The sequence below is a fragment of the Canis lupus genome, chromosome 30, assembly GCF_003254725.2.
Source record: "Canis lupus dingo isolate Sandy chromosome 30, ASM325472v2, whole genome shotgun sequence".
NCBI classification, from domain to species: domain Eukaryota; kingdom Metazoa; phylum Chordata; class Mammalia; order Carnivora; family Canidae; genus Canis; species Canis lupus.
In genome coordinates this window covers 31,950,374-31,976,487 of record NC_064272.1, presented here as the reverse complement: position 1 = coordinate 31,976,487, position 26,114 = coordinate 31,950,374, and the positions used below count along the sequence as shown (strand labels likewise).

Genomic DNA, 26,114 nt, shown 5'->3' with positions numbered 1-26,114 from the left:
TAAGCTACCTTAAAAAATCTACATATTTTCTTTCAATATAAACCCTAGATTATAAAATAAAAATTTGAGGCCTCTCCAAGTCTTTGGACCTTAGTATCTCTGTTATCACACTTAGCGCACTGCAGAAAAATTGTTTGTTTATCTCTCATACTGAGCAGGAAACACTACCATGTCTTAATCATCTTTGTATTCTTTACACTTTGTACAAGACCTAGCATGGTAGGTGCTCCGTTACTTAAAGAAATGTTCAGCAAATGAATAGAAAGAAAATCTATCACTTGGATAGAAGTTTACAAAGAAATTCTACATGCATTTAATTGATTCCATAATCTTATGAGCAGAAATTATTTTTTCCTTAGCTCCGAGATATCACTTAACATATAACACAAGTAGAAGTTATTATCATCCTCACTTTATGGGTAGGTTTCCAACTGCTGAATCAAAAGTCCTTATAAGGTTTCCATGAATCTGGTCCTTGATTACTCACTGATCTCTGCTTCTGCCAATTTCCCCTCTCCACAGTACTCACTCTGTTCCTCTAAACATCCCTGCCTCAGACCCTTTGCATCTACTCCTCAGGCCTGGAACACTCTTCCTTCCAATATCCACTTGGTTTGTTCTATCACTTCCTTCAGGCCAAAGTTACTTCTTTGACTAAAACAGCTCATTTTCTCTTGTTTTATTCTTCACAGAATTTATCAGCACCTAACCCAATTAATTAATAATATTTTCTGTCTGCTATCACTTGAAAGCAAGTGCCATGAAAAAAAGCACTTTTATTTTGTTATTTACTACTATACTTCCAGTACCTAAAATGTGCTGGCACATTTTATAAATATTTGTTGAATGAATGGATATATTCCCTTAATTGGTATATTTTTGTTTTTTATTTTTCTTTAGGCAGTGTAAGGTTTTACCAGGAAACTGTCCATTTTCTGCTTTCAATTTTATCATAAAGTTATTCATTGTATCCTCTTATTTTAAAAATCTCTGCTCTGTCTAGAATTATGTCTTCTTTTTTCGCCTAAATTTTGTTATTTGTGTCTTCTTTCTGTTGTATTTGGTCATTTTTTCCAAGGAACCAGCTGTTGGTTTTCTTGAGTTGTTTCTTGAATTTTGATTTATTTTTTCTTTAATATTTTTTCCTTCCATTTTCTTTGGTTTTAACCCCTTCCGTCAAAAAAAAAATATATTTTCTGGAGTTAGATGTTAAGCCTATTATTATCCAGTTATTCTTCTCTAATGTTTACATTAAAAAACTATCCTTTAGGTTATGACTTTGTATCACATGAATACTCTAGGTTTTCTTCAGTTGTAAATGTTTTTATTCCATTATAATGTATTATACAACCCAGAGGTTATTCAGACATGTGCATTTTAATTTCCAAATGTCTGAAGGTTATTAATTTCCTTTTTCAACTTTTTTAAAAATTATTTTTCTTTTTTTTTAATTTTTATTTATTTATGATAGTCCCACAGAGAGAGAGAGGCAGAGACACAGGCAGAGGGAGAAGCAGGCCCCATGCACCAGGAGCCCGACGTGGGATTCGATCCCGGGTCTCTAGGATCGCGCCCTGGGCCAAAGGCAGGCGCTAAACTGCTGCACCACCCAGGGATCCCTAAAAATTATTTTTTCTTAAAGGAAAACTTTTTTTATATATATTTTATTTATTTATTCACGAGAAACACAGAGAGGCAGAGACACAGGCAGAGGGAGAAACAGGCTTCCTGCAGAGAGCCTGATGTGGGACTCAATCCCAGGACCCGGGGATCACGACCTGAGCCAAAGGCAGACTCTCAACCACTCACTGATCCACCTGGGTGTCCCTTAATTTGTTTTTTTAACCTACATGGGGTGTGAACTCACAACCCTGAAATTAAAAGTCACATGCTCAACTGACTGAGGCAGCCAGGTGCCCCTTATTAATGATTTTTAAACCACTGTAGTCAAGAAAGAGACCTGTACATTTCAAACGTTATTGAGACTTGTTTTGTGCCCTGGTATGGCTTTTAAAAATCAGGTTTTTTTTACCTGAAAATATCGTATGTTCTCATTTGATTAAGACTTCCATATATGACCATGTAACCAGCCTGTTAATTGTGGTGTTAAAATCTTCTATATGCTTATTAATTTTGGTCTGATTAATCTATTGATTACCAAGAGGCATTCTCCCATTATTACTGTGAATTTATCAAATTTTCCTTGTAATTCTGACAATTTTTCGCTTATGTATCTTAATGTTATGTTATTAGTTACATATAAGTTTAGGGCTGTTTCACAATCATGGTCTTTTTCTTCTATCATCATATAGTAGTCCTTTCCATCCCTAATAATACTTTTTATTTAGTAGGCTAGACACCCAGCATGGAGTCCAATGCAAAGTCCCAACTCACGACTCAGATCAATACCTGACTTGAGATCAAGAGTCAAATGCTTAACTGACTGAGTCACCCAGGTGCCCCCCAATAATACTTTTTTGCCTTAAAATATTTTTTCTCTTATATTAATATAACTACAGCTTTCATTTTATAAGTTTTTACTGGTATCTTTTCCCCATCCTTTTCCTTTCAACCTTTCTCTGTCTTTATATTTTAGGAATGTATTCTAAAAGTCTAAAATAGCATATAACATTATTTTTAAAAGTTCCATCTAAACAATCTATTGTCAACATATTTATTTTAATTACTGATGTTTATTGTCTGTTTATATTAACTGTAATTACTGATATATTTGCATCTATTCCTACCACTGATTCATCTACTTTACACCTCTCTCTTTACTATATCAGATTATTATCCTTTTATTCCTTCTATTTGTTTTGAAGTTATACATCCATTTTTGGCCTTTTAGTTGTTATCCATTCAACTTTTAATAATCATAATTGATTTAACAAAATACTAATTTAACATTAGTATTCTCTCAAACAATATAAAAATCTTAGAATGGGGTGCCTGGGTGGCTCAGTGGTTAAGTGTCTGGTTCAGGTCATGATCCTGGGGTCCTGGGACTGAGTCCTGTGTCAGGTTCCCTACTCAGTGGGGAGTCTGCTTCTCCCTCTCTCTCTGACCCTCCCCCTATACTGCTCATGCTCTTGCTTTCTCTCTCTCTCAAATATATAAATTTTAAAAATATTTTTTTATAAAAGATATTTCTAAAAAAAAATCTTAGAATATTTTAATTCCAATCAGCCTTTCTCACCCTATTTTGTCTAGTCTTCAGTTTGACTCCATTTTGACATCCCTGAATTAATCATGACTATGGTTGTTTTATATAGTCAGGTTTATCTAAATAGTCACCGCTCCTTCCTTCATTTTTATTCCTTCCTGGATGCAGTTGGATTCAGTTTCTTTCTACCCAAAGTACTTTTCTCAGTAATAAACTAATCCTCTCTCCTCCCCTATTTATCTCTCTCTCTCTCTCTCTGCCAATACACACACACACACACACACATTTGCATTCATTTCTGAAGATGTATTTATTTTCCCTCACTCTTGATCGATAGTTTAACCAAGACAAATATTTTGTCTTAGTCTTTTAAAGATACTGTTTTGTTTTCTTTCAGCTTTTATTACTGTTATTGAAATTCTGCTGCACCCAATTTGCTGGCCAATACAAAGCCACTGAAGGCTTTTGGATAGAATAGTGATATGATTAGAACTTAATTTTAAAATCCTTACTCTGGGGATCCCTGGGTGCCGCAGCGGTTTGGCGCCTGCCTTTGGCCCAGGGAGTGATCCTGGAGACCCCGGATCGAATCCCACGTCGGGCTCCCGGTGCATAGAGCCTGCTTCTCCCTCTGCCTATGTCTCTGCCTCTCTCTCTCTCTCTGTGACTATCATAAATAAATAAAAATTTAAAAAAAATAATAATAAAAATAAAATCCTTACTCTGGTTGCAGATTACCACCAAAAAGGAAACCAGAGAAAGGAAGGAGCACTTAAAAAGCTGTTATAGTAATCTATGCAAGAAGTGGTAAAATGAACCCAGGCAGTAATTGTGAATATGGAGAGAGGGAAAAAGATACAAAAGCCTTTGGCCAGAGAGAATTTATAAAAAATGAGGATGAGCAAAATAAACCTAAATTTCAAGCTATTAGAATTATAGTATTTATTCACAGAAATAGAAGAACTTTACCTAGTTAACCTTACATTATGCAATCTGGTACTTTTTAGCTCCATGAAAGCCAACAGGACTTGGTAAATCTAGTGGATTGTCTGGGAGAAAAAGAAGAATCAAGAATGATTGCAAGTTTCTGTCATGAGCAACTTATAGAACAGTTTCCATTTACCAAGCAAGACTAGAAAAACTGTAGAGGGCGCAGCTTTCAGAGGAAATCAAGAATCCAATTTTAAGTAATTTTAAAGCTCTAAAAGACATCCAACTGGTACCTAGATAGAAGCTTGGGACAGAGGAGTGGATAAGATAAGAGATACACTTTCGGGTTTTACCAACATATAGACAATATGTAAAGTCACGGAACTACAAAAACTCTTAGGAATTTAATTAATTAGGGATGAGGTCTGAGGACTGAATGTGAGGCACTCCAAATTCAGAAGTCAGAAAGGTGAGAAAAAACAATTAAGGAGATGAAACAGTACAGACAGTAAGCCAGCAATAGCACCCAGAGAATGGTGTCCTAAAGGCCCTGAATGTTGGTGTTACCTCCCACACTGCCAAGTGCAGTTCCTTGCCAGAGTAGGTATTCAAAAAGCCACATGACTGATTTCAAAGCAATACTTGAGACAAATGAATTAATTCTATTATGTGCTCCTTGGAATTTTAAAGATGAGTCTAATACAATATATACAAGGCTAAAATGGTGGACTCAACTTCATCTAAATCCTAATGAGGATATGTTAAAAGATACATCAGTCCAGTGAATACACTGAATTTCTGTAAGAATCTTTAAAAGTGTGTAAAGAAAAATTTCAAAACAAAATGTTAAAAACCCCTATATTCACACAGCACATAAGGGAGAAACAACCTGTGTTCATATTCCAACATCTGGACTCTCACACAAATTTATGTCATGCATAAGATCAACCGCATCTGTATTTTACAATGTTTACTGAAATTATTTATGCTTAGAATTTCAAGTTCTAGGAGAACCAAAAAAATATAAATCGTCCCAGCTGACTCCTGTTCACAAAATAAATAACCTAGAGCTGATCATACATTTTCTGATAAAGCTTGTATAATCTCATACAATTAAAGCAGGCATCTAATTTCTATGGCACTATTCCGCAGATTAATTTCTATACATGCTCTAATCAAATTATCTTAAATTGTGAAGAGAAAAAAATTATAATAGGGAATATCTGTGCTTCTCTACCAATTGTGAGGTAGGATATAATTTAAGAATGGAGGGGCTGGGCAGCCCCACGGCTCAGCAGTTTAGCACCGCCTTTGGCCCAGGGCGTGATCCTGGAGACCTGGGATCAAGTCCCACATCAGGCTCCCTGCATGGAGCCTGCTTCTCCTTCTGCCTGTGTTTCTGCCTCTCTCTCTCTCTCTTCTTTGTGTTTTTCATGAATAAATAAAATCTTAAAAAAAAAAATGGAGGGGCTGACCTAAGGTCTGATTGTAAATATTTCAAGGTTCAGTAAAACTGATAATATATGTAATAAATGCCAATTTGTCAGCAAAATGGTCGTCAAAATGAGTAGGGAAACATCTTTCCTTTTTTTTTTTTTGCCCCTTGGAACAAGGATCCCAAGAGTAACTGCATATATGGTAACTTTTTTTTTTTTTTTTTTTTTTATTTATGATAGTCACAGAGAGAGAGAGAGGCAGAGACACAGGCAGAGGGAGAAGCAGGCTCCATGCACCGGGAGCCCGATGTGGGATTCGATCCAGGGTCTCCAGGATCGCGCCCTGGGCCAAATGCAGGCGCCAAACCGCTGCGCCACCCAGGGATCCCTATATGGTAACTTTTAATCACAATGTCAAAACAAGAACTGTACCTCCACTGTCCTGTGAAGGAGAGAGGCACTCCTGTCATACACCATGTGGAATAAATGCCATTGTCTTCAATTCTACTTCTCACATAACATACTTTAGAGAAGGTTAGTGAAAAGAGGAACATGATTACTCTGTGAATTATTTATAGAGTGCTATCAATTGTTGGGAAATTCTCTAAATGGATGGGAAATCTAAGAAAACTAAAATGGTGAAACCAAAAGTTAAGATCTGGCTTAAGAAGTAATCAGTAATCAAAAAGGGATGGTCTTAGTTCAGGTAAGCAAGAAAGAACATGATGTTTATCTATGTTGTTCCCTGGATCTCCTAGAGGATAGGTAAAAGGCAAGAAAGTAAATAAAGGCCATTTTAAATAAAATAAAAGTTACAAATGCATTTGCTATTATTCACTTGCCTCAGATATAGTTAATGGCTTTTCTCAATGATAAAATCAGGCTCTTTTTCAGGTAAAGATTTCAGGTTGTGGGATATACTGGGTAGTCTGCTTCTCTGTTCTTTGAATGCCATAGAGATCCAGGACATCCATCAAAGACAGAGCAGAATAAAGGAGACAAGGTGAAAGAGAAACCTCTCTCTGATCTCAGTCATTACAACAAAAAGTATGATTGGAAGGAGACAAACCACTGTCTAAAATGAGATTTTTTTTTTATTAGTTATCCATTTTAATTATCTATGCAACTCTTAATTCTCATTAGCATAGAAAGTTAGAGTTGGCCACATTCAGATTTAATTACTGAATCTATATCTTTATTTAAAAAATTGGTATCTGTTAAAGCTGATACCATACCTCTAATATCTTATCTGATGTGTGATTACCAGTTTCCATACTTAGAGATGCTGTTTCCTTGCTTGTCATGTCATATTTTATTTATTGATCAAAAAAAGGAACTCTGGGGATCCCTGGGTGGCGCAGCGGTTTAGTGCCTGCCTTTGGCCCAGGGCGTGATCCTGGAGACCCGGGATCGAGTCCCACGTTGGGCTCCCAGTGCATGGAGCCTGCTTCTCCCTCTGCCTATATCTCTGCCTCTCTCTCTCTCTCTCTGTGTGACTATCATAAATAAATTTAAAAAATTAAAAAAAAAAAGGAACTCTGACTTTATGTAAATTTAGAGTAACAAATGGAAGTCTTTTTCTAACTCAGAAGTTTTTCCATCTCAAACTCTTTATAGCCAGGGGCACCGGGGTGGCTTAGTTGGTTAAGTGTCTGACTCTTGATTTTTGGCTCAGATCATGATCTCAGTGTGGGGCTCTGTGCTGGGCATGGAGCCTGCTTAAGATTCTCTCTCTCTCCCTCACACTGTGCTCCTCCCCCGCTCATACTCACTCTCTTCCTCTCCCTCTAAAAAATTAAAAATAGGGTATCTGGGTAGCTCAGCAGTTGAGTGTCTGCCTTTGGCTCAGGTCGTGATCCCAGGTTCCTGGGATCAAGGCCCACATCAGGCTCCCCGGAGGGAGTCTGCTTCTCCCACTGCCTATGTCTCTGCCTCTGTGTGTCTCTCATGAATAAATAAATAAAATAAAAAAATCAAAAAATAAATTAAATAAATAAATAAATAAATAAATAAATAAAATAAGGAACCTGAGCATTGACTGTACTACATTATGCTAAAAGATGATAAGGCTGAATGATTCTGCAGCCAATACCTAACACGTGAGACACATTTCTTTGCCTTCATAAAAGTTAAGTACATAAATGCATGTGAGTATGTACAGAAATCCAAAATTAAGAATTTTTTGTTACCTTGTGAGAGTAAGTTTTAATACCCTTGGATATCATCCTTTAATTCAGTGTCACATTTTCAGTAAACACATGTGAATTAGCTGTATTTCAAAGTTAATGAAAATTTTGTTTTATTGCTTGAGGTTTCAGAGATCTGTTCTTGTGCTAGACTTCTTTGGGGTGGATTTTACCAATATGTCACATACTAAAATAGCCATCCACGGGAAAAAAAAAAATCAAACAGTTTCAGGGAAATCAACACTGACAGTTGTGCCTTCCATAATAGATAAACACATTAGCCAGGCTCTAGCTGTTAAAGTAGGAAATCCAAAGTAAACAGCAGTTGTAAAAAGAAGCTTTTATGTAAACTGTACTAGTTCAAATAGCAATCTATGCCAACCTTCCTTCTGCCTAAAAATCCATTATAAATGCCTGACTACCGATTTTAAAATAATCTGTGGTTAAGCAATAGAACCCCTCCCCCCCAGATTATTTAAGTATCAAATCAAACATGTCATTACGTTATAGATGTTAACAACTCTCTCAAGATGCTGATTATCCATAGGGTGTACTGGTTGCTAACCTAGGATATGGGGAACTTGGCAGGGTTGGAAAGAATTCTAGTCAGAGAAAAGCTACTGGGACCCTACATCTGATCCTTTCTCATTCTTTCTAATTACTCTGGTTATATACCCTTTTCTGCTCCCCACATGCCTCAGTTAATGTTGTCACCACTGCCTTCATATTTCTTCTATAAGTTGATGCAGCCTGGTTCAAGCCTTTAACACTCCCCACATCAACTAGAGTAATGTCTTTTCATATATGTCCTAAATACCTTGGAGATCAAGGAAGCTACAGTCACAGTGATCTCTTGATCAAAGGTTTGGAAAGAATGGGATGGGCAAAACAGAGAGGCAAGAAATATAAAGCTGAATGATGGCAATGAAAGAAATACAGGACTGAGGCAAATACAGGACGTGGGGAAAAATAGGATCACCTCGAGGATTAAGGACCTGGGACACTTCTCCCCTGAAATGACTTAATTACAATATAGTATCTGCTCACAGTTTCTTAGTGAAGAGTTAACAATAAATCACTTTCTAAAATCAGAAACAAGAATGGCTATTTCAGAAAACCTCCATAAGCTAGTAATTAATATTCTATTGTGCTTCATAGTTTATCTTTTTTTATAGAGAGAAGCTATTTGATTTGCACAAAAATTTCTTGTTCTTATTATCCTTACTTTATAGATAAGGAAACCAAAGCTTGATGGGGTTAAGAACTGCTTCAAGATTCTGATAAGCATTAGAGGATTCAAATCCTTGGAAGCCAAATCCAACGCCATGCCCCAATAAGCCTGAGCAAACACAAATGCATTGCTTCTAGATCCTCTAACTCAAGTTGTCTTCAAAGTTCTCTGGATATGGTCAGTGTTGATTTTTAAAAAGCAATAGGAAAAATCGATTGAATGACTCACTTTTCAGAGCTGCATTAACTTTTTCAGGCCACTGGGGTACTATTTACTAAATTACCTCTCCTAGAACACTAAATAGTACCCTAGTGGGTCAAAGAGTAAATGCACCTCTGAAAAGTGAGCCATTTATTCCCTTCTTCCCTGTAGTACAAGATGTAATATGTCCCCTATGACAGAAATATTAACCCATTTCCATTAAAAACTCAAGAAATTGTTCCAGACTAGAGAAAATGAGTATGAGGACTCTTCCCAAAGCAAAAATCTTTCTTCTATAACCCTGTCCACAATATTGTTGAAAAGTCAACATGTACTTATATAATACTTGTTTTTTATTCACTGGAGATTGATCAAGACCTCAAAACAAAATAAAATGATGGTTTTCAGCAGAGAGATGCATAGGATATCATGATGGCTAGTTTTATCCTGTACTACAGTATTTTTAAAAAATCATCTCAAGTGGTCATCTTATGAAATAAGATCTACATCACCAACAGCTGTTCTTTAACATATCTCATGACATTACAGGTTATCCCTTTGCCAGAAAAACAAAAAATTCCTTGGCTAACAAGTAAGTATATTATTACTTGTAATCTCTATAAAGGCCAAAGCCTCTGGATACATTTTTTAGTTGCCTTAGGAATAGCTATTGAGTGATTTCACACTTGTGAGATACCTCGACAAAGCAAGACTTTAGGTTTTCAGCACTGTTAGTCCCTTACTCTTCTGGAAGATGGCTATGCAATGAAAACAAGACAACTTTAATTTAAGAATCATCCAGCTTCTAATTAAACTGCCATAGGCAGCTGGTTGGATAAGTTTTAATCAGTTTCAATCACCTATTGATTGGTATACTGAAGCCTAAAAAATTAAAAGTAAAAGATGATTGGGGAATTGTCCCATCTCAGAACAACAGTAGAGGCCTCTGTAAATAACTCCTCTTTTAACCATCAGCTAAATGAACACTTCAATACTGCAGTACAAAGTCTTCTGCAAAATTACTTTAACTAACAAGCAGAAATTTATCAGCTTCAGCCAAAATCAATGCTGAAATCAATTTGAACACTGGTTGTGTCTAAAGGGGCTCATTGGCAATTTAGGGAAATTACACCATGTAAATGCCTGTGCTTTAATTGAACAGTTTCATCAACTAGGCTGTGATTGCTGTCCATTCATTTATTTACTTTCGCTGCAGCTACCATTCTGCAAAGGAATGGCTTTTGTCGGGCTGGAGAGAGGCACTTTATCTTCATTTTGTGCACTTTTGTGCATAACAGACTTCCTGAAACAGGCATATCATGACTAGGGTCAAAACAAACCTGAAGGGACTTGTCCTTTCACATAAAAACTGAACACTCAAACTACCATCATACCTTCTATGATTTGGGGACTGTCATCTTTAAACCCAATAACACGAAGGAATTTGAGTGACTTCTCTGCACATGGCACTGTGCCTCTGTATTGAGGAGCTATGTTTTGGACAAAAGAAGGAAAAGCATTTGGATTCTAAATTCAGTTCGACCACATTCTTTCTGAAGAATCTTTAGTGACTTCCAAAATTATAAAAACTATATTGGATCAATCTCTTCATACATGAAGCAACATTGTGTTTTATAAAGTCCCTTGAGACTAGTCAAGAGATAGTCTCCTCAAATCCATTCAGGAGACTAAGGCTTAAATATGACTTTTAAAGATTAAGGAGGGGAGAAAGGGAGAGGAGTCTGTGTGGGAGGAGAAAAATGAACTTCCTTGTAAAAACCAGCAGCCAAAAACATGAAAGAGGTCCCCAAAATGACTTAAAGGCATACACAAATGCACTCATAAAATCATGGACAAGGAAAAAACCCAGATATAACTTCTGGAGAATCATATGCTGAAATGACTCGAGTTTAGAAAGCATTAATGTTTTTGACATTAGATTAATTAAGATTACAGGCTCTAGGGAAGGAAAGAAGATAGCTGTTCAGTCACATGGGTCATCTGTAAGGTACATGTGCCTGATGCAAAAGTAAAAAGTACAATTGTAATATATTTGCTAGAACACACCTGCAGAAATTCTTAGACTTGCACGTACTTAGTTCCTCATAGAACCAAGTGGAATTATTCACCAGGAAGGGCACCAGGAAGGGACTATTAACAATGAAGTATGAGTTTTGGTGGTGGTTCTATCCCTGTCTTGTTTTGAATACTCAGGGAAATCTATTAATTGTGGTGTTTCGGTCTTTTCACGGGGTCAAATGAGGACAGTGATACCTATTCTACTGAGCTATATCTCAGTGCTACTGGAGGCCAACCCTGGGTGTGTGATGGTGGCCCAGTTTGGAGGTCTGAGCACCTCCTGTGATTTGGATATAATGGAGGCCGGCAGGATCTTGAAACCTACTGGGGCTGCTAGGGATGCAGAGAAACTTCTCATTTGCCCTTTTAGTCAGCTACCCCAGCTGTTGTACTCTGCCAGACTCACTAGGAATTGCCTTCAAAAAAAGTTAAAAGGAAGAAGAAATAAATGGTGTGCAGAACCTTAACTTAGTACATGTGTTTGTGGTAAAAATGCATTCTGTAATTTAATCCCATGTATGCTTTTCCCTGCCACTCCAAAGTTTCACTGGCTATCCATCTTGTTGCTGAGACAATATAAAAATATATTTTATTCATAGTTTTTAGATAACGTTTCTGAAAATTTAATTACAGTTTAATTAGTTTTATGTTTATTGACTAAGTATATTGTTACATTTTGCTGCTATAGTTAGCAGTTGTAATAGAATCAGAATGTTTGAGAACCTTATACAATATGTATTTTCCAAATACACTAAGCTTGTTAAAATGGTATATTGATTGTGCCTTAAAGCAAGTTCTAATTTTGTCTTAACATTTTTCACTTCATTATTTGAATTCACCAAACAAAAACCATGAACTCTGCTTTTAGCAATAATACTGAACATTCTTTTTCTTTCTTTCACAAATATTGACAAGGAAAAGTATAGAAGTTTTAGGGTTAAGAGGATAACATAATACAAAGTCACACCTAAAAAGCAAAGTAGTGTTTAAAGAAACTTTATGCTTAATTCCCACAACCTAAGTACCTATTGCTATTTCCCCTTTAATTTGGTCATCTGCTCCTCCAATTTAACATTAGTGCACAAATCAGAACCAAAACATATTTCACTCTGGTAAGGTGGCAATTTAACAGAAACACAGTCTCTTATATCTAAGTAACTAACAACAGAACAACAGAGAAAAAAAAAAAAAGAAAGTTATACACACTAAATGTCTTTTGGACTTTCCAGTGAATTATTTTCCCATAAAAGCAATTTAGGTAAATACCCTAGATGCTATGGTGTACAAATATTTGCTTGTGCTATATGCCAACCAAGACACTACGTTTTGCTAACACATTGGATATTGTAAAATACCAAAAAAAAAAAAATAATGTGTCTCATAAATCAAGAAATGCACCACCTCCACTAGCATAACCATACAGTTAATCTAGGGATTCAATTATTAAACTCTGAGTTTTTGATAAGGAAAGAGACCCAAAGGATAGAATAACAAGCTATGCTGCAATAGCTCCGTCAGCCAAGAAATGATCATTTTAACAGCTCCTAAAGAGCCTCTAAAATTAACTAGAGATGGTACAGCACTGACTTTCAGAATTATTTATATCTTATATCCAAAACTAATTTGAATTAAAAATTAGGAAAGTCAGAAAGTGAATGGCAAATAGAAAACTCCTGGCTTGGGGTGCCTCAGTGGCTCAGTTGGTTGAATGTCCAACTCTTAGTTTTGGCTCAGGTCATGATCTTGGGGTCATGAGCTCAAGAAGGAGCTAGGTCAGTGCAGAGTCTACTTGTTCCTCTCCCCTCTCCTCTGCCCCTCCCCTGCGATGTGCATGTGTGTGTGTGTGGGGGGAGTGTGTTTCTGAAAGCTAGTCTCTAATAAATAAACAAATAAATAAACAAAGAAAATCAAAAAAAGAGAAAGAAGAAAGAAGAAAGAAAGAAAGAAAGAAAGAAAGAAAGAAAGAAAGAAAAGAAAAGAAAAGAAAAGAAAGAAAGAAAGAAAGAAAGAAAGAAAGAAAGAAAGAAAGAAAGAAAGAAAGAACAAACGAACCCTTGGTTTGACTTCTAGTCTTCTAAAAATTTTGTATTTGTAAGGTGCATGACTCGATGTTTTGATAACTCAGTTTTAGTCTTGATTTGACCTTGTGCATGCCCCTTAAACCCTCCAAGCTTTATCTACCTCACTGGTAGAAAGGGGGTAACCTTCATAGGAAGGATTCAGCAAGGTCTGACAGATCTAGTGAGGTCAGGCCTCTGTCCCATAGCTCTGTTCTCCCCTGAGTGCATTCTACTACCCACAGTGACCTGGACACAACATGTTGGAGCCCACCTTTGGGCTTTTGCCAGAGTGCTTCCTTCTGCCTGGGAGGTCCTTCTCCCAGATTTTCCTACAACTGGCTCCTTGTTGTCCTTTAGGTCTGAGCTTAAATATCGGCTCTTCAGAGAAGCCCTGCTGAGCAATGATTTTACATTCTTTACAGCATGTGCAAGGTCTGACACCATCTTACTTCAGTATTCCTGGATTACAGTCTGTGTGCTCCACAAATGTGAGGTCCAGCACAGTGGATTTGTCTCTCTTATTCACTGCTAGACTGTAAGTGCTTAGAGCAGTCCTTGGCAAAGAGTGGACAGTAAGTACAGTTTCCCCTAAAACACCATGGGGGTTAGGGCTTCTGACCACTGGGTAGTCAAAAATCCACATATAATTTTTGACTTTCTGAAAACTTAACTACTAATAGCCCACCATTGACCAGAAGCCTCACTGATAACATGAAGTCAATTAACACATATTCTGTATGTCACATGTATTTATAGTATATTCTTAAAATACATGAAGCTAGAGAAAAAAAAATGTTACTAAGAAAATCATAAAAGGGGGCAGCCCGGATGGCTCAGCAGTTTAGTGCCGCCTTCAGCCCAGGGCCTGATCCTGGAGACCCGGGATTGAGTCCCACATCAGGCTCCCCGCATGGAGCCTGCTTCTCTCTCTTCCTGTGTCTCTGCCTCTCTGTCTCTCTGTCTCTCATGAATAAATAAATAAAATCTTTAAAAAAAAAAAAGAAAGAAAGAAAATCATAAGGAAAATACATTTACAGTGCTGTACTATATTTACTGAAAAAAAATCCACATGTAGGTGGATCCATGCAATTCAAACCTGTGTTGTTCAAGTGTCAACTGTATTTGTTTAATGAATAAATGAACAGATAATAAAACCAACTTTTAAAGAATAAAACCAAGTACCACATGATATAATACTTTTACAGCAGGTGAATGTTGAATTAATTCTGGCCTTAGGAGTGACCTCTGTAATCACATCATGTCCAGGTCTAAGTGGGAATTCTTTTCTCAGTGGTTCTTTTTTTTTTTAAATAATTTTTAAATTTTTATTTATTTATGATAGTCACACAGAGAGAGAGAGAGGCAGAGGGAGAAGCAGGCTCCATCCACCGGGAGCCCGACGTGGGACTCAATTCCGGGTCTCCAGGATCGCGCCCTGGGCCAAAGGCAGGCGCCAAACCGCTGCGCCACCCAGGGTTTCCATCTCAGTGGTTCTGAACACCAGTCATGTTGTTCTGCTTAAGGGAAGTGGGTTCGCACCTCCAGAGCTACCCAGCAACAGACAGTACTCTGCATCCATCCTTGGATTGTGAAGAATCTGCCCCTGCAGGTTAATTCTTGAATCGGTGCCCAAGTTCCTACAGTAGGTGGGATGCAGTGCTCAGCCATGTTAGGGTGCCTGCCCAGACTCATGGGACACAGCTCTCCTCTAGGAGAGACAGTCCAGTGGGAAGAACAAGAGGAGGAGTACACCACTCACTCTAACCCAAGGTAGGCTGGCAGAGACAGTGCAGAAGAACAATTTGAGGCTAGCCTTCAGAAACACACAAAGCAAACCTGTTCCTTGGTCGACAGGAATGCTTTTTTGACTTGTTAAAGTCAGCTGTCATGGAAGCCCTAATTTTCTCTTCTTCAGATAAAAGCTGGCCAATTCCTTCACCTCACCTCCATGAGGCCTTTACTGATTCCTTCTGAGGAAAGAGTAAAAAGCTCATCACCCTGCCTCAGCACCCCACTCAGGGCCTGTGTACAGGCCACACATACAGACAGGTGCCCTAGACTGTGAAGTCCCATACTTACTTTTTCATCTGCCTGGACATGGTCCAAAGAGAGTCAGGCTGCCTTCCTCCCCCACCAGCAAGGTGCCATCCACACAACATGCACTCAGAATGAGGCTGTTCAAGGAATGTACAAAGGAGGGTTTAGGGGGCACAATTCCCAAGCTCCCTATAACTCTCCCCGTGCTTCTCTGGCTGGTCTCTGAACTGTCCACATCTCTCTGTAGAAGAAACTCAGTACCCAGAACGAGACACATGAATCCTAAAGTGGCAATGCTATACGATGAAGTCAAACCCGGATGATGTACCCACTTAATGCAGCCAGAGAAAGGAAAACTAGATCTCCTCCACCCTATAGGAACACAAGTGTGCTAATGGTTATCTGTTCACAATCACTGCTGCTTGGGGACTTCCAACTTCTTTATATATATTTTTCTTTATATTTCTTTATTTATTTTTAAGATTTTATTATTTATTTATTCATGAGAGACACAGAGAGAGAGAGAGACAGAGACACAGGCAGAGGGAGAAGCAGGCTCCCTGCAAGGAGCCCGATGTGGGACTCCATCCTGGATCCCGGGATCAAGCCCTGAGCCGAAGGCAGACACTCAACCGCTGAGCCACCCAGGCATCCCTCAATTTCTTTATAAAGCATTTTTACTAAAATAAAATATTAGAAGAAAGTCTTGCCACTTTAAAACTATTTTTCCCTGAAAGGAGATGGTGTTGAAATACTTCGATTCAGCAAATTCTTACTTGAAATATTACCATAATGTATTGATTTTTACCAGACTCAATTGACTGAAAAGTTGTTTGTATAGCAATATTGGCCAAACCAATATACTAGAACAATTTTGTTACCCATAGTAATCAAGTGCATTTCTGAAGTATAATTATACTGTCATAAAAATAAAGCCAAGATACCCTTTTCCAAGCAATAAAACAATAGAGGCTATAAAATAGGAAGAAGAAAAGGCTAAATAAATGAGATTTTTTAAAATTAAATTTAGTGTCTTTTAAGAACACCTCCACCTCCTCTTCCTTCCCTTAAGCCAAGGTTAGCAGAAAATGATCAATACTTCAATCTCAATAAACTATTTCAATAATAGTTAATTTGGGTGGAAACAGAGTCTGAAAATCTCTGCTCAGCGACCTGTAACATCCTGTCATGTTGGTTGGACGCCAATAATCCATCATTGCCATAATGGATATGAGCACGTGTGAAGTTACAGGAACACGGAATGGGGGAAGCAAAGGTGGGAAAGGTGTAGAGAATCACAAGCTCAGGTCCATTCTTTAGATTCTAATCAATACAATATACATTACCATATGAAACAAACCTGTATCGGTGAATGCCGAGAGAGCGAGAGAGGGAAACATTCATAATTAATTTTATTTGACAAATACTCATTGATTTTCTGGAAATATTAATATCCTTGCTTGTCACATGATACCTTAACACAATCCAGCCATATGCAAGTATTTAATTTTGCATTAAGATGATATCTTGTTTGCTTGTTTAAAATACGATCTTGGCGGCAAGGAAAAGGCTCTTCATTTGATTGGAAATTTAAAGTTAAAATAAATCAAACACTCACCCTAGCTCTTGGGTCAATATCAAAACCACTTAAAAACTACTCTTAATTTACAAGATGTACCCCAGGGAAAAAATATAAAGGAATGGGGTCACCGACACAGTGGGCAGAGAAGCAGGGGTCAGGCCTACTGCTGATTTGGTTTGGCACCTTTAGGTTGGCCAGTAAAAGAGAAGTGAAAGCTTTCTGGGTACTATGTGGTTCCCAGTATTTTCATTAAGGACACTTTTTCTATTATGCTTTCCCCTCAGGAATCTCATGTTTTGACATATTTTGTTTACTAAACAGCATTTAATTAGACAGCAATTCATGTGTTTTCTCATTTTACATAACTGACCACCAGAGCTTCTGGTTTTCATTAAATACATCATGTTACTGTAATGAGTTGATAAAATTCCAGCTCCAAAACCACAAATATAATGTTTTCCTTGGACTCCACAGCCGTATTACAAGAGCAGAATACAACTTAATAGTTCATGTGATCTCAATTACTATCTCCAAGGACCATCCTCACCTACTGCCCGGCAAATATCTCATAAAATGGATAAGACAAAAGAGAGAAGGAGAGACCAACCCTTTGAGAATTATTATCCTGTCCCTCTTCTTGTTGTCTCTAGATATGGTCAAACTAATTCTTAAATAATGGTTTATATCCAATCTTCAAAACACCATGTTTCCTCATCACTGAGAAAATCCGACCCCAAATCCAGGTTAGACCATTAATGTACTAGAAAGGGACCGGAAGCAGAAAATTCATTACTGTTTCCAAACACCTACACACTAGAATACAGGACCAAAAATCTGAGTCTAGTCTTAGACTGACTGATTTACATTAAGGAAAAAAATAAAGGATGATCCCTAAGTGCTTGCTGGCTAACTGACTTATTAGCATGATTTAAATCCTAAGAGTTAAATATTACTTTATTTCTGGACCTAGAGCTTAAGTGACTCCATCAAACAATGCCCCGAGGGAGCAAAGAATCTGAGTGACTGGCCTTCATTATCATAGGATGTTTCCAAAGTAAGTGGGCCTGTTAATTACTTTCATTTCAATGTGACATACTCTCCAAAAAAAAGAGGACAGTAACTCTGATGTTGAGTTAATGGATGCCAAGTACTCGGTTTTAACACCTAAAAGAAAATTCATCACTCAAATATATGCCCTTAGTTTAGAATTCCTATTCTTCCAGGTGAATGTGCTAAAACAATTATGCAAGCTCTAAAACTAGCTAGATATGAGAGAAATGGGAGAATCCAACTAAAAAGGCCTACTAAAACTTGCTTTGGAAAAAAACCCCACTTGCCTCATTCTCATTTCAGTCAACATGTATAAAGCATCTATTCCATCCTTGGGACTGTGCTGAGCACATTAGAAAATATAAGGAAACACAATGGATTCTGCTTGACCTTGAGAAACAACACGGCCTAGGGGAAAAACACAAAGTGAAGAGGAGAGCCACTAGAATTCTGGTTTTGCAGTTGAGTGGCCAAATGCTTATGAGTCCTAGCTTTTTCCAGTGGTAAAATGGGCTCAACATTTTGCCAGGTGTCCTAGAACAATCTGAAAATAAACTATGATAAAAGAGAAAATACTCTGGAACTTCTAAACAATCATTATATATAAGGTATAACAAACCGCATTCATGACACAACTAGTGAATAGCAGGAAACATAGAGGTGTATGTATCATAATATAATACAGAATTTCTTAAAGGTAATTAAACACAAATCTAACACAGTTCAACATCTGAGATGTTTGTAGATGTTCCTCAAAAAAAGAGCCCCATGGTCAAGTAAGTGTAGGAGGCACAGGGCTTAGTAATGTTTCTATTATTAGCACTACCATTGAACCAGTAGGTAACATTTAGTCGGTCATACTGCTGAGCCTTTTCTATGCAACATCTCATTTAACCTCATGACAACCTTATTACATGTTATTATTCCCATTTTACACACGGGCAAACCGAGGCAGAAGACATTATGTAACTTTCCACAGGTCACACAGCTAGTGGCAGATACAGGATACACTTAACCACAACACATACTGTTCTCTACTTTCTCAAAACTTCCAAAATTCACCGTGTCTCTCAGAGGGGGATAGAATATGAGTCATTCCTGAACTTGGGGTTTTTTTGGGAGCAACATGCAGCATTTTGGGAAATGGAACCATAATGAAAGTACATTCATTTTCTTTCTTAAATTATTACTCTTCCTAGGCATAAACTCCACTTTAGTCCAAGGTATTTCCTTTATAATCCATTTCACCCAAATTAGTAATCCAAGAAATACCAATTTAAAATTACCTGCCTGGGTCATTATCATAATACAGAGAATAACTCAGCAGGGGACTATGCACAGCATCCACAATACCCTTGGTTTAAATGTCTGGGTCCAGAATTTCATACTGTATAACTCGGGGGAACATCCAGTCTTAAACGGTGAAAATGTGATCAACTATTAAACAATATATTTTTGCAACTACACATGATGTCCTATCCCTTGAAATTCACAACATCCCATCAAGTGGAGCAAATAAGAAATATTAAACTTTTGCTTTGCATTTATTAGCTTTATTATACTTTACAAGAAAAAAATTAAATAGGCCCATTAGGCAGTTTTGTTACCAATGAGTGGATTTTCCAATATTTTCTTCATCTAGTTTATGTAGCATAGCCTGTAATGTAATCATTTTGTTTCAAAAAAATCACAGTTTTTATAGTCAACACCATTAAGGTAAACTTAGTGTAGGAGAAAGTCAATCATAACACATCAAACAGTTTTATAGAGACTTTAGTAAAGTGGATTCTCATTTCTTGACGATTAGACCATTTTTTTGGGCTGAACTAAAAGCCAGGGATATAAGAACAATACAATTGAAACCCATGCAGAAATGAAGATCAATGATCAATGACAAGTGGTTATGCAAATTGGTGTCTTTACATTCTCTCCTCTTAAGAATCACCTAAACAATAAGATCAATGAAATGTCTTCTTTGTATAAGAAATACACTACATAAAATAAAGCCTTAAAATGATCACATTACTGCCACTCACCCTCCAAAAACAACCACTGTCAAAAACATATTAAATCCTACAACATGCGGGGCACGCCTGTGTCGCTCAGTCAGTTGAACAGCTGACTCTTGATTTCAGCTCAGCTGAGGATCTCAGGATCCTGGGATGGAGCCCCACCTCAGGCTCAGCACTCAATGGAGTTTGCTTGGGGATTCTCTCTCTTCCTCTCTCTCTCTCTGCTCCTCTCCCAGTTTGAGCATGTGCTCTCTCTCTTTCTCTCTAATAAATCTTTTTTAAAAATAAAAAACTTTTAAAAATATCTTACAACATGCATATTGAGCACTAGCAGAGATAAATAAACAAACTCAGGGTAAGCTGCTAATGTTAATGTAGCATTCCAGCAGTTAAAGAACTTGTGCTAAGGATGTGTAAGATAATGTGGCCCTAATCAAAGGAGAACTTCTAGCCATGCATCTTAGCTAAAAACATGAACAAAGCAAACAAGGAATTAACTGTTTAATGAGTACAGGTTTCAGATTTGCAAGATGAAAAGAGTTCTGGAGATGGATGGTGATCAACAATATGAATGTGCCTAATGCCACTGAACTGTAGGCTTAAAAATGGTGTGGATATAAATTTTATGTTATATGTTCTCACCATGATTAAACAAAGAATAAAACACTAACATGATTTGGGGAGCCTGGGTGGCTCAGTCAGTTAAGTGTCCTGACTCTTGGTTTTGGCTCAGGTCATAATCTCAGGGATCTGAGATGGAGCCCCACATTGGGCTCTGTGCTCAGTGCTCAGCACTCAGCACGGTCTGCATAAGAGAGAGTCTTAAGGGATGCCTGATGCCTGGCTGGCTCAGCAATTAAGCTTCTGCCTTCAGCTCAGGACGTGATCCTGGAGTTTAGGGATTGAGTCCCACATTGGACTCCCTGCATGAAGCCTGCTTCTCCCTCTGCCTGTGTCTCTGCCTCTCTCTCTCTATGTCTCTCATGAATAAATAAATCTTTTAAAAAAGAGAGAATCTTAAGCTCCTCTTCTGCTCCTCCACCCGTCTTTTAAAATAAATAAACCTTTAAAAAACAAACAAACACACAAAAAAACTAACATGATTGTATATTGTAACTTTTCCTTGGTAGATGGGCATTTTATTTCCATTTCCCCTCCCCTTTTCGTTATTAACCTATTTTTAATACATAATCTTAACATCTGGGATATTAGTTCTAATAAAAATCATCTGCTGGAGCTTGGCGGTCTTGTTTCTCCCCCTCCTAGAATAAACCAGGATGGCAAATTCACAATAGAACTTCAATTTCAAAATACGAACATGCTTGCGAGTTAAACATCTGGTTAAATAGAACACATGAATAGGTTAGGCAACTAAAGAAATTATTTTGAATTCCATTTGAAGTCAGAAAAGGAATCCAGAAAGTTGAAAAATTGCTAGAAATCTTTCCTATTTTATTACATCTGGCTATGGAGCATAAAAGTATTAGTAAAAGCAAGGTTGAGGCTTTGAAAATTGCTCCCCACAGGGAACTCAAGAGAAGCAAATCAGAACATGCAGGTTCCTTCTTCTTTCCTTTCTAAGGGCACTTGAACCCAAGGACTTTCAAAACAGGGTAAACATTCAAGTCAGCTAAGACTAAGAAGAAGAGTAAGATGAAGAGATGTTCTTTATGCAGGCCTGGGAGCTGCTTGGGAAGGAATGCTAGTATGACCCAGGGAAGGACAAGAGTGACTCAAATCCATCAGATGCTTCTTTTTTTTTTTTAAGATTTATTTATTATTTGTTTGTTTATTTATGATAGACATAGAGAGAGAGAGAGAGAGAGAGAGAGGGGCAGAGACACAGGAAGAGGGAGAAGCAGGCTCCATGCTGGGAGCCCGACGCAGGACTCGATCCCGGGACTCCAGGATCGCATCCTGGGCCAAAGGCAGGTACTAAACTGCTGAGCCACCCAGGGATTTCCCCCATCAGATGCTTTAGGCATAAAACATCTTACGGGCAGGGCCTCAGGATCATGTAAGCAATATGCTGTTATTTAATTCTCTGAATTATCATAGTGGAAGTACTTAACTTTCAGAGACCAACTCCTCGCAATACCCAATCATCTGTAGGAAAAAAATAATCCAAATATATGAACATAAGTTCTTAAGGGACTAGATTCAGGAGAATGGACTCATACCCTGGCTCTACCTGCAGAGAAGACTGAAGTCTTGAGTAAGTCAGTTGACTAGAAGAAGCTTCTAACCCTAAGAAAGCTAATTCTATGCCAAGGCTGCATCTATATGTGGAAGATGTTCTGGGATTTTAGGATGTGACCCTTCATGGTCACCAGGCAATAGTGCAATTTTTATCTATAGTCACGTGGCTAGCAAGCACTTCAAATTCTAAGAACATTAATAACCAATTATAAATTGTTTCACAACTTTGAAGATATATATTAATATCAATGTTAAAACATCTAAGGTAAAAACACAATTATAATGTGATGCAGAGTCAGTGTATATATGGAAAACAGCTCTCTGGAGGAAAGCTTTATTACTCCCTCAGGGCTTTCTTACAGAGTATGGATTTTTTAATTCCTACTGGAATATTTTTCATACACCATTGCAGACTATTAAGTACCAGATATTACATTATGTAGTTTAAACTTTGCACTACTGCATGAGAAAGACTTCCCTGTCGAGAGAACTATTTTTTATGGTTAGCATTTTTTAATATGAAAATGAACAGTCCTTTAGGGTAAGATCACTGCTACTGGAATTTGGGAGAATTTTATAACTTAACATATTCATCAATGTGTAGAAACTCTCTCGGGACTCAGGTGAGGAGAGAAGGAAATACAACAGGAAGAGGGCTTGTTAATAACTTACAGTGTTGACACAGGGCACAGCAATGGTATTTATAAAGGTTGTCTTCTACTGGGCACAGCTGTAAAAGGGCAGGGGACTAGCACAGGGTGCTGGCAAGTTTTTAAAAAACTAGTGTGAAAGAGTGAAGGAAAAAAATGCATTAAACTTCAGGCCAGTTAAAGGTATACTCGCTAATGGTGGACTATTAACTGCTCACCCAGGAGAGATGCAGACAGAGAAATATTAAAGAGGCAATATAAATGCACTTTTCCAAGCAATTCCTGAGAAAATAGATGCCTTGCAGAATTTTGGAGTCAAAGTAGAAATAACATTTAAGTGCTGGTGGTCATTTAAAAATCTTTGCCATGGAGAACCTGGGTGCTCACATTTGGCAAAAGTGGATAGAAAGTTTAAACAAAATCGACTACTCACTTGTAGACTGTGCCTCCGTTGCCATGGCCAAGAGTGTCTCGATACCGTATGTCTTGTTCATTCATCTCCACGAGAAAGAAAGAAAAACAAAAAGGGTGTCATGCTGTGGATGGAAATGTCAAGGAAAAGCAACTCTAGGCCATAAACAACAAGCAGTCTGGGTCATTTCAAGTTCAGCTGCAAGAACGAGAAGATCAATACAACATTTGCTGTCCAATTTATAAAAGACGATACCAAGGGACAAAGTGATGGAAAGTTTAATGACAATTTGTTTGCCTGGGTCATTTCATTAAAGTTTGATAAAAGGTGTCAAAATGGAATGATATAACATAGCTCAAAAGGGTCAGGTCAGAGATACTGATAAGAACACAGTCCCCAGTACTACACATAACCAATGCCAAATAGCACTGCACATAACCAAAGTCAAACTTGGGAAGACAACACACACACACACAGACACATGCCCGGTAATCTAATGCACAATCTGTAAGTAAATCAGCCCCTAAAAACTCCTTAGGTGACCTCTTAGCTAACATTAAACAAACTAGCTGAATAATGTTAATGATTTTCCTGAAGTAGATAGAGCTTTTCTTTGGAAACAGTAAATTAGTATACAGCGGTAACTGGGTAGAAATCATATTACGCTGATGGAAAAGGCCCAAATTAGTGCACTTTCAAATGCACATGCAGTCAAATATTGCAATGCAGAAAGGGAAAACATATAAGCATGTGATTCTTATAAACTCAAGTCATTTTCATAATTTAATATGTTAAACAGCATGCATATCTTCCCCAGTTCTGTGAAACTATTACACCACAATTACTACTCTCGTTTGTACTGTGAATAGTAGCTGATTATTTCAGGTCCACAAAATAGTGTTTTAGAGTTTTAAAGAACTCCCTAAATTATTTATCAAATGACCTTAAGACCAGTCAGATTATATTTGATGCATTCAGTAATTTTCTACACACTGGTCCAGTTGCTTAAAAATTAACTGCCAACTTTATTCACTAAATGGATTCAATAAAAGTGTTATTTTCCATATAGCTAAAGCTTGGGAAAAGCCATAGTAAGCCCTGAAAAAAAAAAATCAATTTCCAGGGAATTGCATTGCCTTGCATGGGCAGAAAATGGATGGAGTTTTTAATTCAATATCACCTGGAAAAAAAATAGTTTGCTTTCAGACCATTATAGTAAAGCTTTAAATATTTTGCTCTAAACATCCACCACTTGAATAAAACGAGGTTCCATTTATCAAGGGAAATATTTTTCTTCTATACATTTCTGAGGTTGAAGCTTCAGAGAGCCGTGATAATTAGGAATATAGTGCAGGTAACAGAAACAGCTTCCTTTCCAAGGCATTCTGCAAATCCCTAAAAGAATATTGACAGATTAATGTGTAAAAGCCAATTCAACACCAAATTTAATTGTAGTACAACCCGATTGATGCAATTTGCAATCAGCTAATTACTATATTTAGGGTCAGAGGCAAAATGATAGACAAGTCAGAAAAACTGGCAACTATCTTCCTATTTAAGGGAAATTTTGTTCTTCATTATCTTTATATTACTAATGCAGAGAAAAGAAGCCATATTTTAACCTATATAAAAGACAGAACATGAAGAAAAGAAAGAAAACTTCATTATTCTGGGCCAAATGATATGTTTTAAATAGCATGAAGAAGAGGAACACATCAAGTCACTTGAGATACTAAGGTAGCAGGGCTCTTACTGGGTTTACTTTGATCAGTGGGTATGAAGGAGACACACATAAACTGCATTATTTATTGGCCAGTACAAATAGACTAATTCCTTCGAAAGATCTCTCAAGGTAGTCTAAACAGCATTCTTAACCACCTCATTCATCCCATTAGCTTGCCTAACAAGCTGCACCCTCATCAGGTCCCAAAGCAAATTTCTAAGACAACAAATTTCAGGGAGTACATATAGGATTCAGGCTCTGGGGGAATCACACCCCAAAACTACATCCCCTCTACCACTCCATCAGGGCCTTCCAGATAAAAGGACCAGTAATCTCCTCTCAGAAAAATATACAAACCAAGACATATTGTTATTACACATTCCAATAACACACTGGGATGGACCTAGGACTTTGCAGGGGGCTTGATTTTGTGGAATTTTGTTGGAAGAAGAGAAGGCAAAGAAGCAAGTATGGCATGTCTCTGAGCAGCTTCAACCATTATAATCCTGACATTGTTTTTAACCTCTAATACCCAAGAGGTTGACAATATAAGTGGAGCAGCTGTCCACCGCACATCCCCAGCATTCCAACCTGACCAGGAGTGGTAGGCAGCCAACAGGGGAAGGGCTGAGAGATGTTGTATATTTTGTGTGTGTGTGCTAAGCACTGGGTAAACAAATTCAAGGATAGAAATTTGGAATCCCTCAGACAATAAGATTATAAGAGCCTCATAAAGATAAAAGTGGTTTTTTTGGAGGGAAAGTCCTAAAACTATCTCACTTAAAAAGACAGTATCCATAAAAAGATAGTTAAAATGTTTCTCCAATGTTTTAAAGTTTTATAGACCTTTGCCTGGCCTATGAACTGATGGACAGATTTTTATATTTAAAAAATCAGATTCTTTTCCTTTTCACTTATTTGGATTTTCTAATTTTTATATAGTATGCAAATGGTATTTGTATAAAAAAAATTTTTTTAAAGGAAACCCATTAGAGCCAAGCTCATGAACTGATAAACAACCGTTTGAGAATTTCAAATCTCTGATCAAAATGGGTTACTCAAATCTTTGCTCTTAACTATGAAAAAATCACTAATGGGATCAATTAACAGTTGATAACATTGTTGTCTTTTTTCTTTAGATAGCATATTAATTCAACTTT

General features: G+C 37.4%; 1 protein-coding gene across 8 annotated transcripts in view; it reads right to left on the bottom strand.

Annotated features, from left to right (window-relative positions):
- The window catches only part of MAP2K5 (mitogen-activated protein kinase kinase 5), a 257,106-nt gene that overhangs the window by 177,056 nt on the left and 53,936 nt on the right, over positions 1-26,114 (bottom strand). For all 8 annotated transcript variants that reach the window (XM_025472372.3, XM_025472373.3, XM_025472374.3 and 5 more), the window contains one exon: positions 23,253-23,317. In XM_025472372.3, the coding sequence (XP_025328157.1) occupies positions 23,253-23,317 (65 nt within the window). The remainder of the gene's footprint in view (positions 1-23,252; positions 23,318-26,114) is intronic.